The sequence below is a fragment of the Fusarium oxysporum genome, chromosome IX, assembly GCF_013085055.1.
Source record: "Fusarium oxysporum Fo47 chromosome IX, complete sequence".
NCBI classification, from domain to species: domain Eukaryota; kingdom Fungi; phylum Ascomycota; class Sordariomycetes; order Hypocreales; family Nectriaceae; genus Fusarium; species Fusarium oxysporum.
In genome coordinates this window covers 752,484-774,935 of record NC_072848.1, presented here as the reverse complement: position 1 = coordinate 774,935, position 22,452 = coordinate 752,484, and the positions used below count along the sequence as shown (strand labels likewise).

The window sequence follows — 22,452 nt, the reverse complement described above, 5'->3', positions numbered from 1 at the left end:
CGGTTTGGTTCTAGTGATTGTTACATCACTGGATAAAGAACAACCTTTGAACTTTGACTGAGATGGTTGAGCAGTTGCTCTGGGTGAACAGTCATTGCTGAAGGCGAAGCAAGGTTGTCATTATGGGGAAACCATGTCATTCCCGTCTTACATGAAGCAGGATAACTATGATCCTCAATCCACTTTGAGCCTCGAAGACGTACCGGGAAGTCTACCCTAGCGCTCCCGTGAATGACTTTCTACGCGGTTCACCGAGACGTCACCTCAGATCACCGATGGGAATGACTTCAAACCCGTTGTCGATCATCACAGCAAAACGACAACGCTCCTCCAACGGTGTTTCTTCAAGCGGCCGAGACCAATCTTATCACATATCTCATAGGGCACATATGATTAACCATGATGCTTTATCCCGGACTGTCAAACCAGAGCCTTGACGTGATATGACGTAAACAGGTCAACTGCGCAGGAACATCGAGATCGGGATGGCTTCACCTTCCAGAAACAAAGAGTCTCACCTAGAAACACGAATCCTTGCCCGTCATGTGGTTTGGCCTTCGGTGATCCGGACATTTTGCTCCATGTATACGCCTCCTTGGCACTCCCTTCTATACCAAGAATACAGAATCATGGTTCTGAGCGAGAGGAAAACCTTTTTTTGTTTGAGGGATAAGAGGTCTTGCTAAAACGTCATTTTAGCGGTTCTTGTGGGTTGACCAAAACAAGGATGTGGATTAAACTAAGAGCTGTTTTCTTGGAGTTTGTTCCAAATGATAGAGTATCGGTAGTTGAGCCTGCTAGACATGTTGTAGATTCTTGTCTGGAAGGGAGTTGTTGGTGCGCGATGGAGATCATGATTTCTTCTTTGACCCTGTGAGAGGCGCACGGTGTAGAAAACTGGTTGATAGGACAGCGTGAGAATCTCAGAAAAGAAGTTGCTCAGTTATAGAGAGCACGCCAAGACGTAAATTGTTCAATAAGTTAGGAACGTCCAAGTGGAATATCCCGATGTAAGACTGAGTATCGTTGAAATAAGAAGGGAGACGCTGGGGGCCAGTGCGTACGTGGTATCGAGATACATGACATAAGAGCTGTGATAGAAACTCTTCAAAAAAATGTCTAGTCTCGTAATACTCGTCACGAATGGATATGGCAAGCTGTTCTGGTGAACTTGAAGTCATCGTGTGATTATGTAATTTTATCGCCGCCACCTGTGGCGCCTTCTCAGCGCTCCTTCTCGAAACCTTCGTGACAGTGGCTGGGGCAGCTACATCATTCAACCTTCCATCTATTCTTGGGGGAACGCGTCCTTCTCTTCACAACCTCTTTTCGCATTGAATCAATTGATTCGGCGTCGCGTAAAAGAGGAGATACCGCTGATTATCATGTCAGTTCTCTTGGAGACCAGCGAAGGTGACATTGTCATCGATCTTCTGGTCGACCATGCACCCAAACTTTGCGAAAAGTAAGTCATCCTGATGCCACCTTGTTTCTATCACCGAGTCTGAACTAACAGATGATATAGCTTTCTGAAGCTCTGCAAGGTCAAGTATTACAACTTCTCACCTGTTCATTCTGTCCAGAAGAACTTCTCCTTCCAAACCGGCGATCCTCTCGGCCCTCTGTCCAAAGATTCCGATGGCGGCTCTTCAATATGGGGTCACGTATCCGGCGACCCAGCGAAACGAACATTCCCAGCCTTTTTCCACCCCAAGTTGAAACACTTGGAGCGAGGAACAGTCAGCATGGCTACAGCCCCCCTCCAGTCCGATCCTGATACACGAGTGGCTGGATCTCAGTTTATTGTCACATTGGGCGAAGACACAGACTACTTGGACGGAAAGGCAGCGATCTTTGGAAAGGTCGTCGAAGGCTTTGAAGTACTGGACAAGATCAATGAAGCGATTGTGGACGAGAAGGGCTACCCGCTTATCGACATTCGAATCAAGCATACGGTTATTCTGGACGATCCCTACCCTGACCCGCCTGGCTTGAGAGAACCGAGCTCAAGTCCCCCTCCGACCGCCCAGCAGTTGAAGACTGTTCGAATCGAAGACGAGGCAGCATTGCACGCAGATGACAATGTCGATGAGGAAGAGTTGGAAAGGAGGCGTCGCAATCGCGAGGCACAGGCGCAAGCTCTCACTCTGGAAATGATGGGAGATTTGCCGTTTGCAGAGGTCAAGCCTCCTGAGAACGTTTTGTTCGTTTGCAAACTGAACCCCGTGACTGGCGACGAAGATTTGGAGCTCATCTTTGGCCGTTTCGGCAAGATTTTGAGTTGTGAAGTTATCAGAGACCAAAAGACTGGCGACAGTTTACAATATGCATTCATCGAATTCGAGGACAAGGCGTCATGTGAGGCAGCCTACTTCAAGATGCAAGATGTTCTCATCGACGATCGACGCATTCATGTGGACTTCTCTCAGAGTGTCAGCAAACTGAGCGATGTGTGGCGAAAGGATACGAACAGCAAGCGAAGGGCGACTGCTCACCGAGGCGGATGGGGAGGTGTCGATGAGCTCGAGAAGCGCCGACAATACCGAGATGAGGGAGAAAGGATTACGGGTGGTAATTACAGAATGGTCTACGGGGAAGAGGAAATGAAAGGCAGACTGGGGCGCGGTGGACAGAAACAGGAGAAGGATGATGCGCCTCCTCCAAGATCTCAGGATGATGAAGGACCATCACGTCGACGAAGTCGGAGTCGGAGTCCGCGGCCAAGAGATCGAAGTCGGGATCGATATCGCAAACCACGAGATGACCGTCAAGGCGACCGGCGCGATAGAGATCATGATAGAAACCGATATCGGGACCGTGGCCACGATCGTCGAGACCGAGGTAAAGAAAGGGATCGATTTGGACGGGACGATTATGATCGCAGGCCAAGGAGATAAGGAAGGATTGGTGGATTGCGAAACACAATACAGCAGTGCAACCCTCACAAGCACTGGCGTACTGAGGCGCAATACCATTGACGGCAAGCGCTTAGCGTTACTCTGCTATGCAACAGCTTCAGCTAATTTTAATAAGGAATGCATCGTACGGCATTACACGAAAATGGAATATCCCCATAACACGAGTTTGACAGCTACCTTGAAGGAGAACCTCGTCGCTGAATTCAATGCTTTACTTCGTGATATGCAAACACCAACTTCCTCTCATCTCACATACGGTCCTTCACCGGAATTTCTTCTCCAAGCAACGGAAGACAATGTGGACTACTCAGTTGAACACACACTGAACACCGTCTACGCATGAGCGATGTTATTCTGACCGAAATGTACCGATGACCGTGGGTCGGCGGGGAGGATCTGTCTCCCGCTGTTGAGCGACCACAGCGTCGCTCTGGATGAGATCTCCGGGCCTACCCCATCTCTTTTTGCCATGGCATCGCTTGCCGGCGATATCCCTACGCTTCTACCAACACTTTTGATGTTGTCATACCTGACAGGTCTCTTTTGGACGTTCAGCAGATCACAACGCCCAGCAAGGGGAATCCACTCTCGTCAAAGCATCCAGACATTATAGATCGCCACGCCACAACATGTTTGGCTTTACATCCAAATACTGTATTTTGTACGAGCTTGCTGGCTGTCTGTCATTCAGTCGAACACTCCAGAACCTGTCGCTGCTTCTCTACCTATGGATCAAAAACCCGTCATTCTCGGCTATGCTTGCTTCTCCTGTGCCTTCTAGAGACACGGGCGGGCACAACTTCCAGCTCATCAATACAGGGCACACGGGGGTGAGACCGCCATGCTCTCACCACATCGAAGACTATGTAACACCCCAAGTAAGGCTTGTTGCGGCCGAGCTTGGGCTTATTCGATAAGCGTCAAGCCCTAAACCCTGTCACCTGAGCTGTCTTTATCAACGAAGATTCCTTGAACAGGCTCTGGGCTGAGAGATGCGGCTGCAGCCCAGGGTACCCAGATGGATCAACACGGTTGTCTCAGATCGCCAATGAGCTCGGTACTGGTAACAATGACTGGGGACGACTGGCTGTACTACGCTGAGGTACTCCGATATCTCTCAACAACACGAGCTACGGGTTTCGAGGACCGATGGCCGAAGCAGAAGCAATGTTGCCTGGCAATGGCCTCATTGCAGCTTTGGTCATACATAGCTCGGGGACTCATCCGTCAACAAGACGGCAAAATGGTAAGCTCTAATCGATCAGTGTTGTGGACTTTGGTACATGTAGTGACGCCGACACGCCATGTACAAGCATGGAATTATTCAGGCAAAACTTGTCGAGATGTGCAACTGCGAGACGCCAAAGCCCCGTCCGCCGGGTTTAGCGGCCATGGGGCCGGCTTGACTGCGATTTCAGTCTCCAACGGGAGCCGACATAGAATCAATTTAGGCCCAGCGGCCTTGTGATGTTTCTGCTAAGCAAGCAGTTTCAGATTGTTCTCTGCATATGATCCAACCTCCGGATCTTCATATCGAGCTTCCCCGCGACTGTTTTGCGGATTGCTACAGATCATTATTACAACCAAGGGTATAGAATCCCACTTGAACGGTGTTTTGGTCAGCCATCAAGCAGTCTATCCTTGTCCTTTAGTGGGCCACGAGAGACTTCTAGGTGAACCCCTTGGCTGAGTGACCAATAGTATGTGTTGGTGGATGTACAGCGCGGGTAGACGCAACTTCATGCGTCACACCCTTAAATGACAGTTGGGTGAACAGCATCTTCGTCGGGTTATTGCTGAAAGAAATTTCCGCCCTGGATGCTGCGCCTGCTGTATTATCACGGACCGTCTTCTCTTTTGAGAACTGACGCTGTTTTCTCACAGATTGTGTGGCAGCCGTAGAGGAGAGGAAAGAAGCGAGTCTGCTTATCTCGCTGTACCGTGTATGCAGTCTGGGACATGATTGAGTCTCGATACGATAGACGGTTGTTTATTGACTTGAGAAGACTTGCCCCAGAACCAATTGAAACGGCCTTGACTCAAAAGAACGGCTGTTTGATCCAGCTATGAAATGAAGTGAAGACATCGAACGATGTCTATGTTACTGCGTCAAGTCTGAGATTCTTCGTACAAGCCTCGTTTGATCAATGGACTTGGAGACGAGATATTTCACAAACGACCTTGTCTCTGCCTCTACTACTTAAGACAGTTCTATTGTTTGGGGATATTCACTCGAACAGCGCCACCGATGTGGAATCGTGTCTCAGCCTTGGAAGAGCCCCGAAGGTGTCAGCTCGACCATAAAACATTAGCTCGAAGCCCTATGCGTTTGATGCAAGCAAGACCTCCACCACTGGTAGCGAACGCCTGCAAAAGAGCATCTGTCTCTCGTGGCGTCTTTACCGAAGTCTGTTCTCGATGCGCAGCCACGAATTCAAGCTTGTTCCAACTGCAAGTCATCGGACCTAGAAGTCCTATCGGCTCCCATGGTTTCTGGACGTGGTCAGTGTTTGGTTTTATTTCTGCAATGCCCCCTCTTGGCCGTTTCAATACGGGTTCTGGCTTCATACTATATTTACACTCGCACCGACACGCACCGTTTGGCGGCCTGTCCCCAATGTGGACAAGAGTCCTGTCTGCTACTCTTTGCTTTTACATGTTGGTAGCTCTTGGACATCTGGAAAGTTAGCCTTTGGATCCCAGTCCTGCAGATCTAATACCGGACAACACATATGCTCTCAGCTCATTTGTGGAGATGTGTTCTTGTGCAACCATCGCCACGGTGGCATACCTTCTTTCGTCAAGCTGTGATCATTTTATATGCCGTTTGTGTGCTGCCTTTCATTTTTGTGTGTTGGGACCAATCTTCAGCATCAGAGTATGCAAACAAACGAAGGCCACAGGATACTGCATTTTGAGTGGGGCTTAGAGCAGAATCCTGTACCTTACACATGCAGAGCCTCGCCGTGAGAAAAGAAAATTCATGGAGCAACGTCAAAAGCAAGCCAGAAAGCGTTTCAATGGCCTATGATGGCTGCTGTGGTGTGTGAGGTGACTTTGTGCCTCAGTTTCGCCCCTGGACTGACGGGAAGAGTTTCTATGGGCGGCAGCATTAGATGCCTTCTTAGCCACGTTTCCAGGTGTTTGTTGTCGAAACGTTGGTGTCTGTAACAGTATCTTGGCTTTGATGAAACTGCACACACCAGCAAGGGTTATAGGCCTACCACCACCCAGCTACCAGGTTAAGAAGACTGCAACTCTATCGAGATTCGTCGATCGATAGCATGGATTGTAGATGACCCGTCTATAAGACAAGATCAGACAAGACAATTACAAGGGGACAAGGTCCAGAGCTTCAAGGTTGAAAGCCTACTGTGCGTGCTTCATATACCGAAGTACCTATCGATTACTGTAGTTCACGCCTGTTACACAACTGGATCACAAGCAGCAAGTAACTACATTTCTTGACGACTAGCGTACGTTGCGCGACAAGCGAAAGATATCTCTGCACTCCAAATTCTGACGGAGGCTGGATCAGTCAATGGTTTAGATTCACAACTGGGTATCCTGGTTTCATTGCAGGCCTGACCTTGTCTGTCAAGGTTTTGTGTCTCGGTAGGGTTTGCATACTGCTGCCCCAGACATAATATCTCTTTGCTGATATGGGCTTAGGCGGTTCTCGTCTTGACTACAGCTTGAGTGCTTCCATTGTTCCAAGACAGGAACAAGAGCTGTTTGACAAACAAAACGGATTAGGATCTTCGACTAGCTCGGTTGTTGCAGTGTCATATCTGCACGGGCTTGCTTATCGGCCGACGTCTCGCTTCAAGTGTCGTATGGCATGGCAGCACAGTCGCACCCTCAACTGTATACTTCAAGAGCAATATCTATGACTTCAACACGACTCAGTCCACTACAGACAGAGACAGTCCGTGTGGGGATGCTCGTTTCAGGTTCTGGACAGTTCAGCCCAGGCCGTCTCCATCTCATACGATCTGGGGAAGCCCAAGACCGATCGACTACATCCGGCTGCCATTTTAGGTTGGAAACCCGTTTGGATTCGCTGTTTGGATTCGCTCCCTCAATGCGGTGATAGTAAGGGAATCGCTGCCTCATGGCAATCCTGCCATCATGCAAGCCATCTGTTGTTACCCGTGGCATTCTCGCATAGCTAGTAGCCTCCAGCCAGACATTTTTTGCGCAGCGCTGATAGGTGAGGAGGACTTTGAGGGCTCTGGGCAAATGTCATCTGTTGTACGAGGTGTCCCTCCATTCCACAGAGCACCGGAGGAGGTGCCTCGATGATTCTATACTCCCTGTTTGAAGTGGATCTACTCGGTGCTGCCAAAGATTAGGGCCGTTTATTGGCAGGAGGAGGAAGTCGTAGTTGAGCTTGGGCGAAGCAAACACGATCCAAACGGCCATACCCAGGAGTGGTCTAAGTCAGTGGTACGGAGTATATCAGGATGCCATCGGCTGCAGATCTTCTGGTCTTTGGATCTCTTGTTTCTTTCGGTCTTATTGATTTCTGCTTTCTCAAAAAAAAACCCAAGTTCTGTCAAGCCGAAGTTGACGGGAACTGGTAATCTTAATCTTTCACTCAACTGTTCAACAAATCGACGGCAACAAACCCATTGTTCACCTATAGATCCTTCCTTGTTGAAAGTCCCGACGGACGAGTGCTTGCAATCCGGGAACGTCTTCGAGCATTAGACTTTGTCTTTTGACAGCCGTAGGATCTTTTTTGAGACTACTCCTGTGATAAGACATCACCCAACAAGGAAGATTGTCAATCTCTATGAGGCAGTTTGACAGGCACCCACTCTGAGTCTTGAATTAGACTCTAGTCTTTCGTTTTCGCTACTCGAGTACCCGTAACTGGCCCGGCACAATGGTCAGTCCAAACTGTTACTCGACAGATCCGCGGCGATATGGGCCGAATCGGGTGAATTTCTTCTCATACCCGGAGCGCCGGGGGGCCGCCTTTCCCATCCATCCTGACTCAAGGACAACCATCATGAGCGAGAGGGACGACGATGTGACTCCCCAGAGGAAGCGCATCGCGGTAGCAGTAAGCGCAAATCTCCCCCATCCCCTTCCTTACCTGGTGTGTGGTGTGTGTGCGAGACTTACATAGTTGTGTAGCGGGCTAACAACAGATTCAGTGTGGTCGGTGTCGAAAGAGGAAGATTCGTTGCAGTGGCGATACTGGCAACGGAGGACCATGCACCAACTGCAAGAATGCAGGCTTTGAGCCTTGCCAATTCCTCAGAGTATGTTTTCACGTGAAAGGGTGCTGTCACAGTGGTTTAATACTTACAATATGGGCTAGGTTGCGTCTCATGAAGCACCCATTGTGAAGAGCGACGGCTTTTCTTACAGCCTTGAAGCTTCCCGACAGTACCAAGCGAGAGGAAGCTCTGCCATGTCGTCTCTGCCTTCGACTGCCCCAGCTTATACTGATGGAGTGTCATCCTACACCAGTGATCCCTTTGTCTATCGTGCCCCTACTACCTATGGGTATGGTGCGAAGCCGTACTGCCCCCTTGCAACCTGGGGCCATGGATACACAGATGATCAAAGCTACTACAACAGCATGTACCAAGCACCCTACTCCTCAGTTCACGACTCAGACTATGCAATCAGTCATCGAATCGCCTCTGGAACACCAGGCAAGTCTGCCCTCTGCGTGGATATGGAACCAAACTACGCCTACAGTGGTGGAAACAATGTCACGAGCTTGGTACATCGACCTGTTCCAGTAACTACGGACTCGGGAAGCCTCGCGTACCAGACCATGATGCCAGACTCCACCAAGAGCCTGGGTTATCAGAATCTCACTCCTGACTCGAAGAGCCTTGGTTTCCAGAACATGCCAGGAAGCGTCAACATAGGAGACAGGCTACTGCCCGCACCAGTGGGACGGACTGCGCTACCCAATTCGATGGGGTCGTCTTACAAGAACGATTCTGGTAGCTCTATCTACAGCAGCAGCAGCAAGTCGTCGCAAGCTTCGACATCGGATACGTCGCCTGTGAGCAGCACCTCCGAGGCGCCCTCAAGTTACACAAGTTACGAGTCCTCGAGCATGTCCTCCACCTCGGGCTGTCTGCCCTCGTATCCTGCGAACCTCGCTTCTCAATACGGCCGCCCAAGCAACGACTACTACTCTTACACAGGTCCTTCGGATGCATCCGTGTTGGGGCCGGCCGATTCCATGCGTCAGGGCCCTGAGATGACGTACCGCTACATAGACACAACCAACTCAGTCACTGCGGCACCTCCAACTACTGCTCGTCGCGACATGTCCACCCTCAACAGTAGCGGCATATCATCCTTCCCGCTGGGCCACAGCAACGTGCAATACATGACGAACCAGTCTGCAGCTTACATGATGCCTGCTAGCGATCTTGGAAGTGTTGGGGCAGACGCCGCTGCAGACAGCTACCGCAAGGCCACGGGGACGCTGCGAGCTTGATATCTGTTTGGTATGAAGCAGGACAACTCGGATTAGCTGCGGCTAATACAACTGTACATTGTTTGCTTGCATTGATACACGGTTTTGAGGCTTTACAGTGCGCTATGTTTTCTTTTGGGCAGGCAATTCGGTCATTGCCATGGGCATTCCACTGTCTGTTGTTGCAATGGTTTGGGTCTTTACGGGGTCAACGGAGTTGAGGTCCTTGGCGAGGCACGAAAACGCACAATATGTTGTGATGGGACGAATGTCCAACCCGATATCAGCTCGCTTGCCATGGACGAATTACTCATTGATCGTCCCGCCGTCGGAACAACCCCAACTTGGGAGGCTATTAGTCCTCCAGAGATTTCGCAAGACGATGAGCACAGCGTTCACCGGAGAAGCACATCAAGCGTTGGTTTGTGCCACGGTGGCGCCTCGGTCGAGTCTTATCTCCCACCCCGATACATGACTTACGTGTTTTTTCTTTCTGCTTTTCCATTTTATTTGCATGATTGGTCGTCAAAGCGTGAAGAATATCGCTCTTTCTTACCTTTGGCCTCCTCTGGCGTTTTATCCCCAGGGTATTGCCTTGCAGCCCTTGATTTTGGAGTCTTGGTACAAGAGAGGAAATCAGGTTGCTACGTCGGTGAACACAGTCATACCATTGGGCCCGGACTGCATGAGTTATCAGACCTTGGAGTTCTGGGAGAAAGGAAATGAGGTGTTTTTGGTCTGTTCTGTTGGGTGTATAAGTCTGTACATTGCTTTATTTTCGGACAACAAAAAATGGTGAAAGTCAAGATTGAGAGGAGGAACTGGGCGGATAATGGATAACGACTGGACTTTGTCTAAGTTGAGTTAGATGAAAGAGCTGACGTCGTTTGACGAAGCACCTGTGTACATGTATGCAGCACCTTGAGCATTGAGTACTCATTGTTGAGTCTGCTCTTTACCAATAACATGTATCTTTACGATGTGTACCCATTGTTCACCAATCTCGTTGTGAATTATCTTCCGAATGACAGTTGGCCAAATTGGAAGTTGAGAGATAAATATCAGGCACTATCGAATAGCCCTCATCACGCCAAATTAGAGCCCTTCTAGTTGCAATATAAAACCCCTGATATCGTGTAATGAGGCTCACGATCACATGGATGAGATCAACCCAGAATAGGAAAAAGACGAGTCGATAGTTTCAGGCCCACAGCGGGGTTCTTGGCCGTTCTAAAAACGGTGCTACTCCGGTACTTTTCCCTACAAGAGCTCGGAATCACCACGTTCGTGTCCCGTCGTTATAGTGGCTAGAATGGTTTACTGGAGGGGGAGCTAAATTTGGGTGATGGGGGGTAACGTAACTGATGGGTAATGCTATGACTTCCCCTCCACGGGCTCCGTCATAACTGCTGTCATCGTCTGTTTTTTGTTTGGCCAACTTTGCAATTCCTGATATTTTATTTTCTTCTTTGCGATTGATAGCTTAGAAGATTTTATATCAAAGGCACAGACTTGCGCTTCGTTCTTAGACATTTGACCCATCCAAGCTAAGCTACAGCTTCATTGTCGCATTCACCGCCAACAACGCACATCGCAAATATGCAGGTTCCTCTACTTCGTCTACAATGCGGCGTTAACTCGTACGCCTGGGGAAAGAAGGGCAATGATTCTGCCGCTGCGCGATTTGCGGCCGCTACGCCCTCTGACGACCTCAAGATCGAGTCTGATACCCCATACGCTGAGGTGAGCATCTACATGATATATATGTCTGTACCTCATACTAACAATTGTCTGAACAGTTGTGGATGGGAACTCATCCCTCGAACCCTTCTCGAGACCTCAACACCGGCCGAACCCTCCTCGATCTCTGCGAGGACAACCAGTCCCTCCTCTCCCAAACCATCTCCTCCCACTACGGCAACAAGCTTCCCTTCCTCTTCAAGGTCCTCTCCATCGCAAAAGCGCTCTCGATCCAAGCCCACCCCAACAAGAAGCTTGCCGAGCAACTCCACGCTCGCGACGCAAAGAACTACCCCGATGACAACCACAAGCCCGAAATGGCCATCGCCATTACTCCCTTCGAGGGTCTCTGCGGTTTCCGACCCCTCACTGAGATTGCTCACTTCCTCGAGACAGTGCCTGCGCTGAGAGCGCTTGTTGGCGAAGAAGCTGCGAAGGAGTTTGCACAGGTTGCCAGGGATGGTGAGGAAGGTGTTACGGATGAGAAGAAGAAGTTCTTGAAGAAGGCTTTTGGTGCGCTCATGTCGTCGTCTGCTGAGGATATTGCTGAGCAGATGCCCAAGCTTGTTGGGCAAGCGGAGAAGGAGGGCGCTGATTTCGCTGGCGGTGGTGTCCCTGCTACCTCTGGCGAGAAGCTCGCTGAGCTTGTGAAGCGAACACACGGCGAATTTGGTGACGACATTGGTTGCTTTGTGCTCTTCTTCCTGAACTTCGTCACACTGGAGCCTGGCGAGGCTTTGTTCCTTGTCGCCGACGACATTCACGCCTACATTTCCGGCGACATCATGGAGTGCATGGCAGCTTCCGACAACGTCGTCCGCGCCGGTTTCACACCCAAGTTCAAAGACGTCACAACACTCGTCGACATGCTGACCTACAACTTTGCGCCCATCGAGCAACAAAAGATGGCACCCACCGAATATCCCTACGCAACACTCAACCGCAACGCCTACAGCTCCGGCTCAGCAGTGGCACTTTACGACCCCCCCATCGAGGAATTCAGCGTCGTGCGCACCCTGCTCCGCGGTAACGGCGCAAAGGCTACTTTTGAGCCTATCGAAGGACCCAGCATTGTCATCTGCACGAGTGGAAAGGGAAGGATCGCTGTTGGACCTACGAGCTATGAGATGAAGGAGGGGTATGTGTACTTTGTGGGTGCTACGGCTGAGCTTGTGCTTGAGAGTGAGGGGGGTGAGGATGATGAGTTCACGACGTTCAAGGCGTTTTGTGAGATCGATGACTCTGAGAAGCAGAAGCTATAGATGATATTGGAGTGATGTGAGTGTGAAAATTGGTGTTTGTGGTAGATATACTTTTAATGAGGAATAAAGATTCATGATGGCATTCTGTGGCCTGATATTGACTTTGGCATGGGTGCATGTTGTATTCGAAGCTTATTCGTAAAGACCACGAGACATGATGTGTAAGTTTGAACTTGAAGTCACTTCTCATCCTGATCAATGCTGTCCATTTACATCTCAACACCATGCTCTATAGTTCATGAGACATCATAACACAGTGTTAATGATGATTGGATATCGAATTCACACCCTTATCGGTGTCATGATAAGGAAGCTTCCCCTCAAGCCCCTCCAAATGCGGCACCTCTTTTCCTCACCGCCTTTTGTTCTGCCGCGGAGCAAGCTCCCTTGGCATTGGATCACCAGCCTCAACTGTAGCGAGAAAGACTAAGCACCATCACGATTGACACGACACGACATGATACCCGACTATTACACTATTGAACAATAATAAGCTTTCAATTATACCTCAACTCTATTTCAGGACATGATATAATAACTCTATTCTCGTATAAAATCTGTCACAGCCTCTCTCCTCTTTTGCTCATTTTGCCGATCCCTTCTCATCTGCGACGCGCCTTCTGTCTTAGTCGCCTTTCCTTCCCCATACCATCCCGCCTCGGCCTGTGAGCACTCGGGCCTCTCTTAACTCAGGTTAGTCCAATTTTTTCTCATTGAATTCATGAATCTTATGCGCTTCAATTCCCTTTTATTGCGCTTGCTTTCGTTTGTTCATTGTCGTCTCGTCGTCATAATGTTTCCTTCCTCGGGTTGATTCTCATCGCAACATTCTGTTTAGGCGGTGGTATCGGGGCAGGATGGCTAACGGGCAGAAGCCTGCGCGGGACGAACTCAAGAACCTCCAAGAAGATCTCGGCCCCTATTACCAGATTCCCCTAAAGCCCAGGCGAAGCGGTACTCACTCAAGGGAGAATAGCTTTCAAGAGTCTCTGCGCCAGTCCTCCAACACGCCGGAGCCGAAACGATCAGGCTCGAAGCGACAGGATCCTTCGAGCAGAGATTCGACCCCAAACCGCCCGACCAAGTCGAGAACCAAGAACCATAGTCGAGATATTACGTCGGACGTGGGCACGCCAAAGAGGTCACCGAGAAGTGAACATAATACCCCGCGGCCGGAGTCGGTGAAGCCGGAACGCCACAACCGCGAGATGTCGCAACGAAACAGAAGCGGACGGGCGTCCAACCGCAACAACGGTAATTCACACGGAGAGGAAGTACAGATCTGGGAGCTGTGCAAGAGTCAAGTGGGGGAGATTGTCTCTGGAATCAATGCAGAGAATGACAGTCTTACCGAACTCGTCACGATGGATAAACAAGTCGGTACGATGGACTTGGAGAAGATTCCAAGTGACTCGTTGAAAGAGATGGAACAGCTATGTCGGACAGGGGTTAAGCACTCGGAGGCTAACATGTCAGCACTCAAAAATACTATCGAGCAGCTTAAAGTGTTGCGCGCCGTGGTGCACGCTAAGGAACAGCAGGATGCTCAAGCAGCGGGGCCTGGTAAGAGGAATGCTCGAGATAGCGCGGCGGCAGCATCTTCGCTCTATGACTTTGACGGGGCTGGTGATTCCCCTGTACCGAGTCCGATTGGAGGATCAGCAAGAAAATATGGCGATCGAGCGAGAGAACGGGAACGAGAACGCGAGAGGGAAAGAGAACGAGATCGTGACAGCATGCCCCCAAAGGCCGATAGCGTCGAGCCTCAGGGGTCAGTTGGAAGCGGTGTCGGATCAGGGAATAACAAGTCCAAAGTTGTTTTCTCAAAAGGCGACGCAGTTGCATTCAAGCCCAAAGCATTGAATGGGGATACAACATCAGACTGGATACTTGGTGAGGTCGCGCAGGTGATGGGTGAAGGCAAAAGCCGACGATACAAGGTCCTCGATATAGAACCCGAGGACCAGAGTAAACAGAAGGAGTACCGATCAAGTGCCAGCAGCATGATTCCCATCACACCCGAGAGTCAAGCGTCGACGTTGAAGGATTGGGAATCAGGCAAGGTGGTGCTAGCGCTGTATCCTAACACGACCACGTTCTACAAGGCGGAGGTCCATAGCATGGACAGCGACGGCAAGGTCAATCTCAAGTTTGAGGGGGAGAACGACTCTTCAACACTACAACAGGTGGAGAGGAGGTTTGTGATTGAATACAGAGCATAGCCCGACTGCACCGCAATATAGGTTGCTACCGGGAGATATGTGCTAGGAGTTGTTCTATGCTCCAGTGCGTTTAATGATAAGGTTGCAGTGGACATGATATGTTCCAGGAAAACAGTCCATAGAGCAGTTGCTTACGACGCAATAGCAAGCATCAATCGAGTATTATTACCGTTGATATTGGGCACGATATGAAGTTGTCCGAAGGACCGAAGTGAAGTGATTTGAGGCCTACGCTAGTAAGAGCCTCGGAGGTTATTAGTGTTGACCCTTGCCATGGACAAACAGATTGATGGTTGTCGGTAAGGTTGTTTATGGCTGGAATTTGAGCCAGGGCAGGTCACTCTAGGCCAGACCGCCCGGGTACCTTACAGTGACCGTATCTCATTTCAGGGACTGGACAGGGGACCCAAGTGGCCTATCGTCATAAGGGATTGGCGCTGTCAATTATCCCCGCCCGCGTGGTTGCCCCGTGCTGGGCGCTAGGCCGAGAGGAGCTCAGGGCCAGGGGAAGGGAAGCAGCAAACAAGAGGGATTGACCCGTCCGTCCCTTTTTTTTCCCCTGACGGGGGGAAAAAGAGAAGAGTCCAGATTTGATTGATGCTTGATACTAGATCCATTTCTCTTCGAGGGCACTGTAGTATTCCAACGTCTACGTCTTCATTCGACAAAAGACACTGCCAAGTTTCGGAACCCTTTTTGTCGAAACAACCTTTGCGATACGAGTAAACAAAACAAACAAACGTGGCGATACGCGCGAACGAAAGAGCCAACAGCACAAGGTGTATTGTATGTACTGGGTCTTTTCTATCTGCGACAACAAACAAACGATTCGGAACAGCACAAGAGTGGGAATCAACAGCGGGGAGATACGAGAAATCTGGAGCCTTGATTGCTCTTGTCAGGATCTCTCGCCTTTCTTTGGCGAACAAACGTCAGACAGCAACAATTACAACGATCAACACCTGTTGTAAACTGACACGCCATTCTCTGCCCTTCCGTTGCGTTGGAGAGCTTTGTTGTCTTATTGGTATCACACAAGAAGCGAGGCTGACACATTGCGCTGCGAGCAGGTTTCGAAACGAAACACGACAACTAAACTCCCTTTGTATTCCTACCATCACACCACCACCACCCACGAGCGCACACCGAATAACATAACCGAACACCTTCTACACAAGCCGCAATCATGGGCGGCCAGTTCTCAAAGATGATGGGCAAGATCTTCGGATCAAAGGAGATGCGCCTGCTCATGCTCGGTCTCGACGCTGCCGGAAAGACAACCATCCTCTACAAGCTCAAGCTGGGTCAGGACGTCACCACGATTCCCACGGTCGGCTTCAACGTCGAGACGGTTACGTACAAGAATGTCAAGTTTAACGTTTGGGACGTCGGTGGCCAGGACAAGATTCGTCCTCTGTGGAGGCATTACTTCAGCGGTGAGTTATAACGGTCCGAAGAATGCGTAGGGGATAGGCAATGCTGATGTTTTTTGGGGGTGCAGGTACTCAGGGTCTTATCTTCGTTATCGACTCTTCTGATAGGAACCGAATGGAGGAGGCTAGACAAGAACTTCACCGAATCATCAACGATCGTGAGATGAAGGACAGTCTACTACTCGTGTTTGCCAACAAGCAAGATTTGGCAGAGGGTATGTCTCCCTTAAACCTCCCAGCTACGATTCCGCTAACTAGGTACAGCTATGAAACCCCAAGAAGTCACCGAGGCCCTTCAGCTCTCCAAGCTCAAGGACAAGGTTTGGTACGTGGTGCCCAGCTGCGCCACCACAGGCGAGGGTCTCCTCGAGGGTCTGGCGTGGTTGTCCAACAATGTCAAGGCCCCTCCGACTCCGGCTAAGAAGTAGACGAGGAGCGAGTCATGCGACGTTTCTCGTCTTCACCCTGAGGGCTTTCCAACTATCACACTATCCCGAAACGATCCCGAATTCTTTTCTCCTCCCGAACCTACGTTTCGATATCAAGAGGCTACAAGCTTTATCACGCTTGAGGCAAAGGAGGATATCCCGCCTACACCACATCTCAGGATCATAACAGCCCCCCTCTCCATACGGAGAAATCACCCCTCAAACCCTCATCTACGCCCTTTCCAAACTCCTCACACCAAAACAACTCGCCGAATTTGCTGAAATACCCGGACTGTTTATCATATCTTTGCTTCTTCTTTTTTTCTTAATTCTTTTATTATCTTATTTCCCACGGGGGAAGTAAAACTTGAGCTCTTGTTGATGAAGGGGGGATGTGAGGAGGAAATTACACACACAAAAATGATAGATAATTCACACGGGTGGGCAGGCAGTTTGTGGAAAGAGAGAGAGAGAAGAGATAGGCAGACGTATCTGAGGCATGTCGACCTCGAAAGTCTTTTTTGTATTGTTGAAATCTTTGTCGTTGCTATCTTTATGCGCTCTTGCTTTTCCGTATCGTTGGTGAAAGAAAGAGAAGAGATTCTGTGTTAAAATAATGTCACTGGGCCCCTTTTTATGGTATTTGTCTTAATGATATGGCACCCTTTTTTTTACTTCATCTGGGGTGGTGATGTGAGATGGCTGGGAGAAGAAGAGTGAGTTGGCAATGTGGGTTTAGTGACAGATGGAGGGTAGGCAGTTGGGGTGAAATGAGATAAATACAACGATATTTAAACTTTTCATGCATCCTTGTGCTTAGCAGTCCATCCTCCAAGCTGTACGGGACTGCTCTTTTCTTGCTAACAACAGTGCTTCCTCGTACTCTCTTATCCAGTTGTTTCTCAGCTCTGGTATAGAGCAGATCGGCTCACGGCTTGTTGCATGTCGTTCAAGAACGTGAACGTGAGGACTGCCATCCACTGTCCTTCCTAGGATGGACCATTAACTTTCACCTGTATCGCGAATAAGCTGTAGCAAACTAATCTCCATTATATTAAACGCCGGGTATATGCTATAACAACCGCTCTATCTATCCGCTCGGCCCAAAACTGACAGCCATAATCCATGTATACAAAAACGCCGTACCACGCCAAATAACAATCAGGGATACAACCCTCTCCCTGCCCGTCGATGCAAAGATTTCGTTACACACTGTATACAGAGACATGAGGATGGGTGAGTAATCTGGCAGTAAACCATCTGAGGGTGAATAATTGGTTGAGGCCGAATGATCGGTGGGTGAACGACCAAAGGACGAACAGTTCGTCGGGCACGGCCTCTTACCACCTTGGGATCCTACTCCTTCTGCCTCTTGGCAGGCCTTATCAACGAGTCGTCCGGTAATCCACTCCGCTTCGTACCCGGAAGGCTACTCGTCCGTATATCGTTATCATCTTGACTCACTCGTCGACATGGATACTCGTTCTTGCAGCCCTCGAAACAATTCGCACTCACACGGTCGCCGGTTGAGAAGAAGGGAGATTGAAGAGCTTGGGCAGCTGTGAGACGCTTTGAGGGGTCGTATTCTAGAAGACCAGCAAGGAGTTTGTAGCCTTCTGAGCCGAGAGAGGCTAGTGGTGGTGTACCGCCGGGGGCGCTGGTGTGGTTGATAGTGCTGTAATACCACTTCTCGAGGTTCGAGCCGCCTGGGGGAGGGGGTGGTGGGTTGCGGGAGCCGTAGTGGCCGTGATGGTGATGAGGATGATGATGGCTGTGGTGACCGTGGTGAGATGATGCCATGGAGTTGGCGAGAGTGTTGAGTTGATTGTATTCGGGCATGGTCGGCAGAAGGGGCCATTTATCCTTTGTTGGCACACCCATGATCTCGATAATCTTTTGCATCTGGTTGCGTTGAAAGGGAACCGTCTTCTTGCTATCCATCTTGGCTTCCTCTCCCTTGAATATCGGCCTCAAGGAAAGAAGTTCGGCAAAAATACACCCAACGGCCCACATATCGATGGCAGGCGTGTAGTGATATGAACCTAGAATGAGTTCGGGAGCACGATACCAGATAGTAACGACAACTTTATCGCCGCTAAAGAGGGAGTGTAAAGGTTTGTCAAAACGACGTGCTAGACCCAAGTCTCCGATCTTTACTTCGCCTGATGAAGTGACCATGATGTTGGCAGGTTTGAGATCACGGTGAAGAACCCAGTTTATGTGTAAGTACTGACATCCGTTGAGGAGCTGGAACATGATACTTTTGATGGTTGCCGGGGGAATCGGATGTCGTGGCTGTTGTGTGTGGTGATGGATGATTTGTAATAGATCATGCTCGGCATACTCAAACACCATAAAAATACACTTGTCCTCAAGCATAATTTCGCAAAGACGAATGACGTTGATGTGGTGAAGTTCGCTGCAAAGGCTCATCTCACGGATCGCACTCTGAGAGATGCCCGTGTAGCTAATCTGTTCACCTTCCTTGTCGGGCTTAAACTTCTTGATAGCGAATTCACCGACAGGCTTGCCATTCCGGCCAACAGCCTTGTAAACCCGTCCATAGGTACCCGAGCTGATGAAGCCAATGATGCGGTAACGATCTGTAATTCGAACTTTGGGCTGATACCCGGTTGAGCGATCGTGAGGTTCTACATGACGTTTTTGGTAAGCGTGAGCAGGAAACCCGAGGCCGATGTGAGGACGAAGAGGCATCGCCGAGTATCAAGGCTTGTGTCTTGCTGGTGAGGTGTGCGTTCAACCACTCGGCATTGGCACGGAAGATGAGTGAGATGACGATGGTGAGTGATTGAGGCGAAATGTGAAAGGCTGGTCGAGGTCCACAGCTGTAATGACAAAAAGCAACGGAAGCTTATTAGACGCCGAAGACGGAAAAAAGAGAACGAGACACCGAAAGATTAAAACAAGCGATAACGATGACAGACAAGACAAGACAAGACAAAAGAAGACAAGTCGCTTCAGCTGATGAGACTTTTAACAAGACGTTGAGTTGATAGTTCGGCCGAACCGAGACTGAGCTGAGCTGAGCTGAGCTGAGTTGAGTTGAGTCCGAGTCAGGCAAGTCGTTGTTCAAAGTCGACACCTCAGGATAATCATTTCCCTCTTTGGGCAAATATGCGGCGCAAACCCCGAGTGAGGCAAAAAAAAGGACACTTTAAATAGGAGGAGAAGGACGATAAAAAAAGGAAAAGCAAATCAGAGTAGCTGATGACAAGATTATGTACGTGGAAATTGGGAATGGATATTGAATGGACACGGAAGAGATACAAATGCATGCAACGGCTGAGTAGACTAGTGCAGTGTGACCGATATAGGAGACAAGGAACTTTAGATAGGCGATATATGCTCGTGAGATGTGACAAACCCAAAAGATGAGGATTATCAGAGAGGAAAATAGAACGGACTCACCCTCAAAAGACGCCTGAACACTCCTCTTCAAACTCCCCCTGACGGCACCCAAGCCAACGGATCCCGGGCCCGAAGCCCCCGTCGGCGGATTCGTTACACTCATTTACTCGCGCCGGAACCCTCAAAAAACGGAACGGTCCTTCCGAGCACTGTCTCTCTCTCTCTGTCCCCGTAAGCGGGATTCTCTCAATCAATGATTTGCGAGTGGAGTATCACCCACAGGAAAGGAGATTGGATGTGCCTGTCCGTATGTAGTGTACGCCGCTGGTATCAGTTCAAAAAGGAAAAGGGTTCCCCGCGCGGGGAAAGAATAGTAATAAAGCGTAGGTAATGGATTTTCGCTTTCTCGTTCTAATGCACGACGCGTGAGAGTTGATAGGATGCGCATACGAGTTGTGTATCCCGTACTGCACCCTTTCTCCCTTTTTGACTTTGGCGCGCAGACTCTAATAAAAACGGTATGGCACTGTAAGGTTTCTCGGGAACTGCAGCCGTTGTACTCAGTTTCCCGTCTCGAAGCCTCTTTGCGGCGCGGATCTCTATTCTTTTGGGGAGAGACGCGATATGGGGTAATCGCTGCGGAGCCCCCTGTGGAGTTTGGGAATAAGATGGTTATGAGTCTGGCTGTGAAGCGATCGGTTGCGCTGGTGATGGGAGCGACTGCGACAGAAGATAAAGGTGAGAATGGGTTTGGTATGATTGAGATTCATGCCTCGTGTTCCAGAACTTTGCGACTGTTTGTCACATATTAGTGATGACTAAGCTGGCTTTTTGGTGTCAAGCTTGTTGGTGATGGTTACATTGGACACGCTTTTGGAATGATCATGAACTATACTTCTTATGCTATCGCTCTCAATGGTCTTATCATTGAAAGCCGTCTGAAATGGCTAATTAGCTTAATTGGTATCGACAAAGAAATGAGACCCCCCTAATAAAGGTAACATGGTCTTCATAACGTCTTTTCTTGCTGTCTACCACAAACTAACTTGAACGCAAAATACTATCCCCTCTAACAAACGCTCAGAGACTCTCTCTTATCGCGGTCCCAGTTTCTCAAGCACCCTAGTACCCTCCTCCTCCCACTCCGCCTTGGTAACCCACATACTCTCCTTGTCCGCCATAATGTTGGCCAGCACCGCTCCACCAAGGAACACCATGTGTCGACGTCGCGGAGGATCTTCTATCCGCACCTTGAACTTGCTCAAACGCTCAGGGTTGCCCTGCAGCGCTCGTGTGAGCCATAGCTGCTTGAGCTCCTTCTCCAATCGCGATGGAAGACCAGGATACATGCTGCTACCACCAGACAGAACAATAGCCTTGAACAGAGACGAGCGGATATCAACGTCGGCTGATTGGATGGTGTTGAAGAGGAATTCGCCCAGACCGGGAGATTCGCTGTCGACGAGGTGAGGCTGGAAAAGACACTCGGGCGCTTCGAAACGCTCGCTGCCAACGCGGATCACACGTCCGTCCGGCAGGGTGTAATCCTCGACGAGCACAGTGGTGTCCTCGCTCAGGCGCTTGTCGAGCTCGAGGTCGTATGACACGTAGCATAGCTTCTCCTTGATCTGGCGGACGGTCTCGAAATCGGCGGTTCGGTTGAGAGGGTAGCCGCGGCGCAGCAGCAGCTTGATAAGGTTGCGCGTGACGTCTCGGCCGGCAACGTCTAATCGCTTCGTGAGGTGGTTGAGGACCACGGATTCGTAGACGGGCACAATGTGTGTGACACCATCACCAGAGTCGACTACGACACCGGAGCTAAGACCTACACCGCATCGATTAGCACCACCTTTTGCGCAATAAGCATTGGAGCTTCTGGGGAAACTCACCTTGAGCGTATAGAGCCAGAACGGCCTGGATGGCGACGTAGACACCGCCAAAATTATATCTATCAAACATAACCTCGCACATCTTCTCTCGGTTCTTAAGAGGGTTCATAGGAGGCTCCGTCAAGAGGATCTTCTGGCCCGTAGGATCGACCTTGAGCTTCTCGTAGAAGGTATAATCCCAAAGATGTTCCATATCGTCCCACTTCTTGACGATGCCGTTCTCCATGGGGTAGCTAATCTGGAGCATTGTCCTCGCGGCGGCAGCTTCGTCACCACACATGATATCCTTGATGACAACATCGCTATCGGTCTGCTCCTCAGCACGAAGGATCGGCCGGCCTACGATGGAGGGGTATTGATGCTCGGGGAAGTTCTGCGCGGCATATCCGACCTTGAGGAAACCGGTGCCTCCGTCGAGGACTAAGCGGTAGAGGTTCAAGGTCAGCTTGCGTCAGGGGAGAGATGGGAGCTTCTGGAGCTTGCGGGGGAAGAGGAGGAGCTTACCAATGGGTGGAGGGTTAGACATTATAGCGATGGGCCACGACGGGGATATGTATTGGGAGGGTTGTGAGGCCGAGGAGGTGTCGTGTTGGCATATGGGAGCTTCAGCTTAGAGGAGGTTGAGGTGGTCGTCAGTAGTGGGGTTCGAGTGGCCGACCGTCGTCAGAGGTGGCTGAGGCGGATCACGTGGCGCCCCGCGAGCTGTTTAGTTGCCGTCATGTAGAAGAGACCCT

General features: G+C 50.0%; 7 protein-coding genes across 7 annotated transcripts; 5 read left to right on the top strand and 2 right to left on the bottom strand.

The window, feature by feature from the left end:
• Positions 1-1,115: 1,115 nt before the first annotated feature.
• Positions 1,116-3,835, top strand: FOBCDRAFT_252775 (uncharacterized protein; the record flags this gene model as incomplete). The annotated part of the gene is made up of 5 exons (XM_059611012.1): positions 1,116-1,165; positions 1,229-1,465; positions 1,526-2,571; positions 2,615-3,249; positions 3,455-3,835. 5 exons carry the CDS (start codon positions 1,116-1,118, stop codon positions 3,833-3,835), a joined length of 2,349 nt encoding a protein of 782 aa, XP_059465774.1.
• A 4,100-nt stretch (positions 3,836-7,935) lies between these two features.
• FOBCDRAFT_145054 (uncharacterized protein) lies at positions 7,936-9,396 on the top strand (the record flags this gene model as incomplete). The annotated part of the gene is made up of 3 exons (XM_059608203.1): positions 7,936-7,989; positions 8,084-8,191; positions 8,251-9,396. The coding sequence occupies 3 exons, from the start codon at positions 7,936-7,938 to the stop codon at positions 9,394-9,396; spliced, it is 1,308 nt and encodes a 435-aa protein (XP_059465773.1).
• A 1,286-nt stretch (positions 9,397-10,682) lies between these two features.
• Positions 10,683-12,457, top strand: FOBCDRAFT_189076 (mannose-6-phosphate isomerase). The gene is made up of 2 exons (XM_031189582.3): positions 10,683-11,118; positions 11,175-12,457. The coding sequence occupies exons 1-2, from the start codon at positions 10,975-10,977 to the stop codon at positions 12,375-12,377; spliced, it is 1,347 nt and encodes a 448-aa protein (XP_031033567.2). The 5' UTR covers positions 10,683-10,974; the 3' UTR covers positions 12,378-12,457.
• A 777-nt stretch (positions 12,458-13,234) lies between these two features.
• On the top strand, positions 13,235-14,645 carry FOBCDRAFT_143592 (SGF29 tudor-like domain-containing protein; the record flags this gene model as incomplete). The annotated part of the gene is made up of 2 exons (XM_031189579.3): positions 13,235-14,574; positions 14,621-14,645. 2 exons carry the CDS (start codon positions 13,235-13,237, stop codon positions 14,643-14,645), a joined length of 1,365 nt encoding a protein of 454 aa, XP_031033564.2.
• An 870-nt stretch (positions 14,646-15,515) lies between these two features.
• On the top strand, positions 15,516-16,651 carry FOBCDRAFT_51123 (ADP-ribosylation factor family-domain-containing protein). The gene is made up of 3 exons (XM_031189577.3): positions 15,516-16,035; positions 16,101-16,247; positions 16,297-16,651. The coding sequence occupies exons 1-3, from the start codon at positions 15,786-15,788 to the stop codon at positions 16,458-16,460; spliced, it is 561 nt and encodes a 186-aa protein (XP_031033562.1). The 5' UTR covers positions 15,516-15,785; the 3' UTR covers positions 16,461-16,651.
• A 711-nt stretch (positions 16,652-17,362) lies between these two features.
• On the bottom strand, positions 17,363-19,175 carry FOBCDRAFT_243302 (kinase-like domain-containing protein; the record flags this gene model as incomplete). Its single annotated transcript, XM_059610539.1, has 4 exons — positions 17,363-17,430; positions 17,461-17,473; positions 17,674-17,889; positions 17,976-19,175. 4 exons carry the CDS (start codon positions 19,173-19,175, stop codon positions 17,363-17,365), a joined length of 1,497 nt encoding a protein of 498 aa, XP_059465772.1.
• A 1,560-nt stretch (positions 19,176-20,735) lies between these two features.
• Positions 20,736-22,345, bottom strand: FOBCDRAFT_230812 (actin family). Its single transcript, XM_031189573.3, has 3 exons — positions 22,223-22,345; positions 21,719-22,138; positions 20,736-21,654 (listed from the first exon to the last, which is right to left on the bottom strand). Exons 1-3 carry the CDS (start codon positions 22,242-22,244, stop codon positions 20,924-20,926), a joined length of 1,173 nt encoding a protein of 390 aa, XP_031033558.1. The 5' UTR covers positions 22,245-22,345; the 3' UTR covers positions 20,736-20,923.
• Positions 22,346-22,452: the final 107 nt, after the last annotated feature.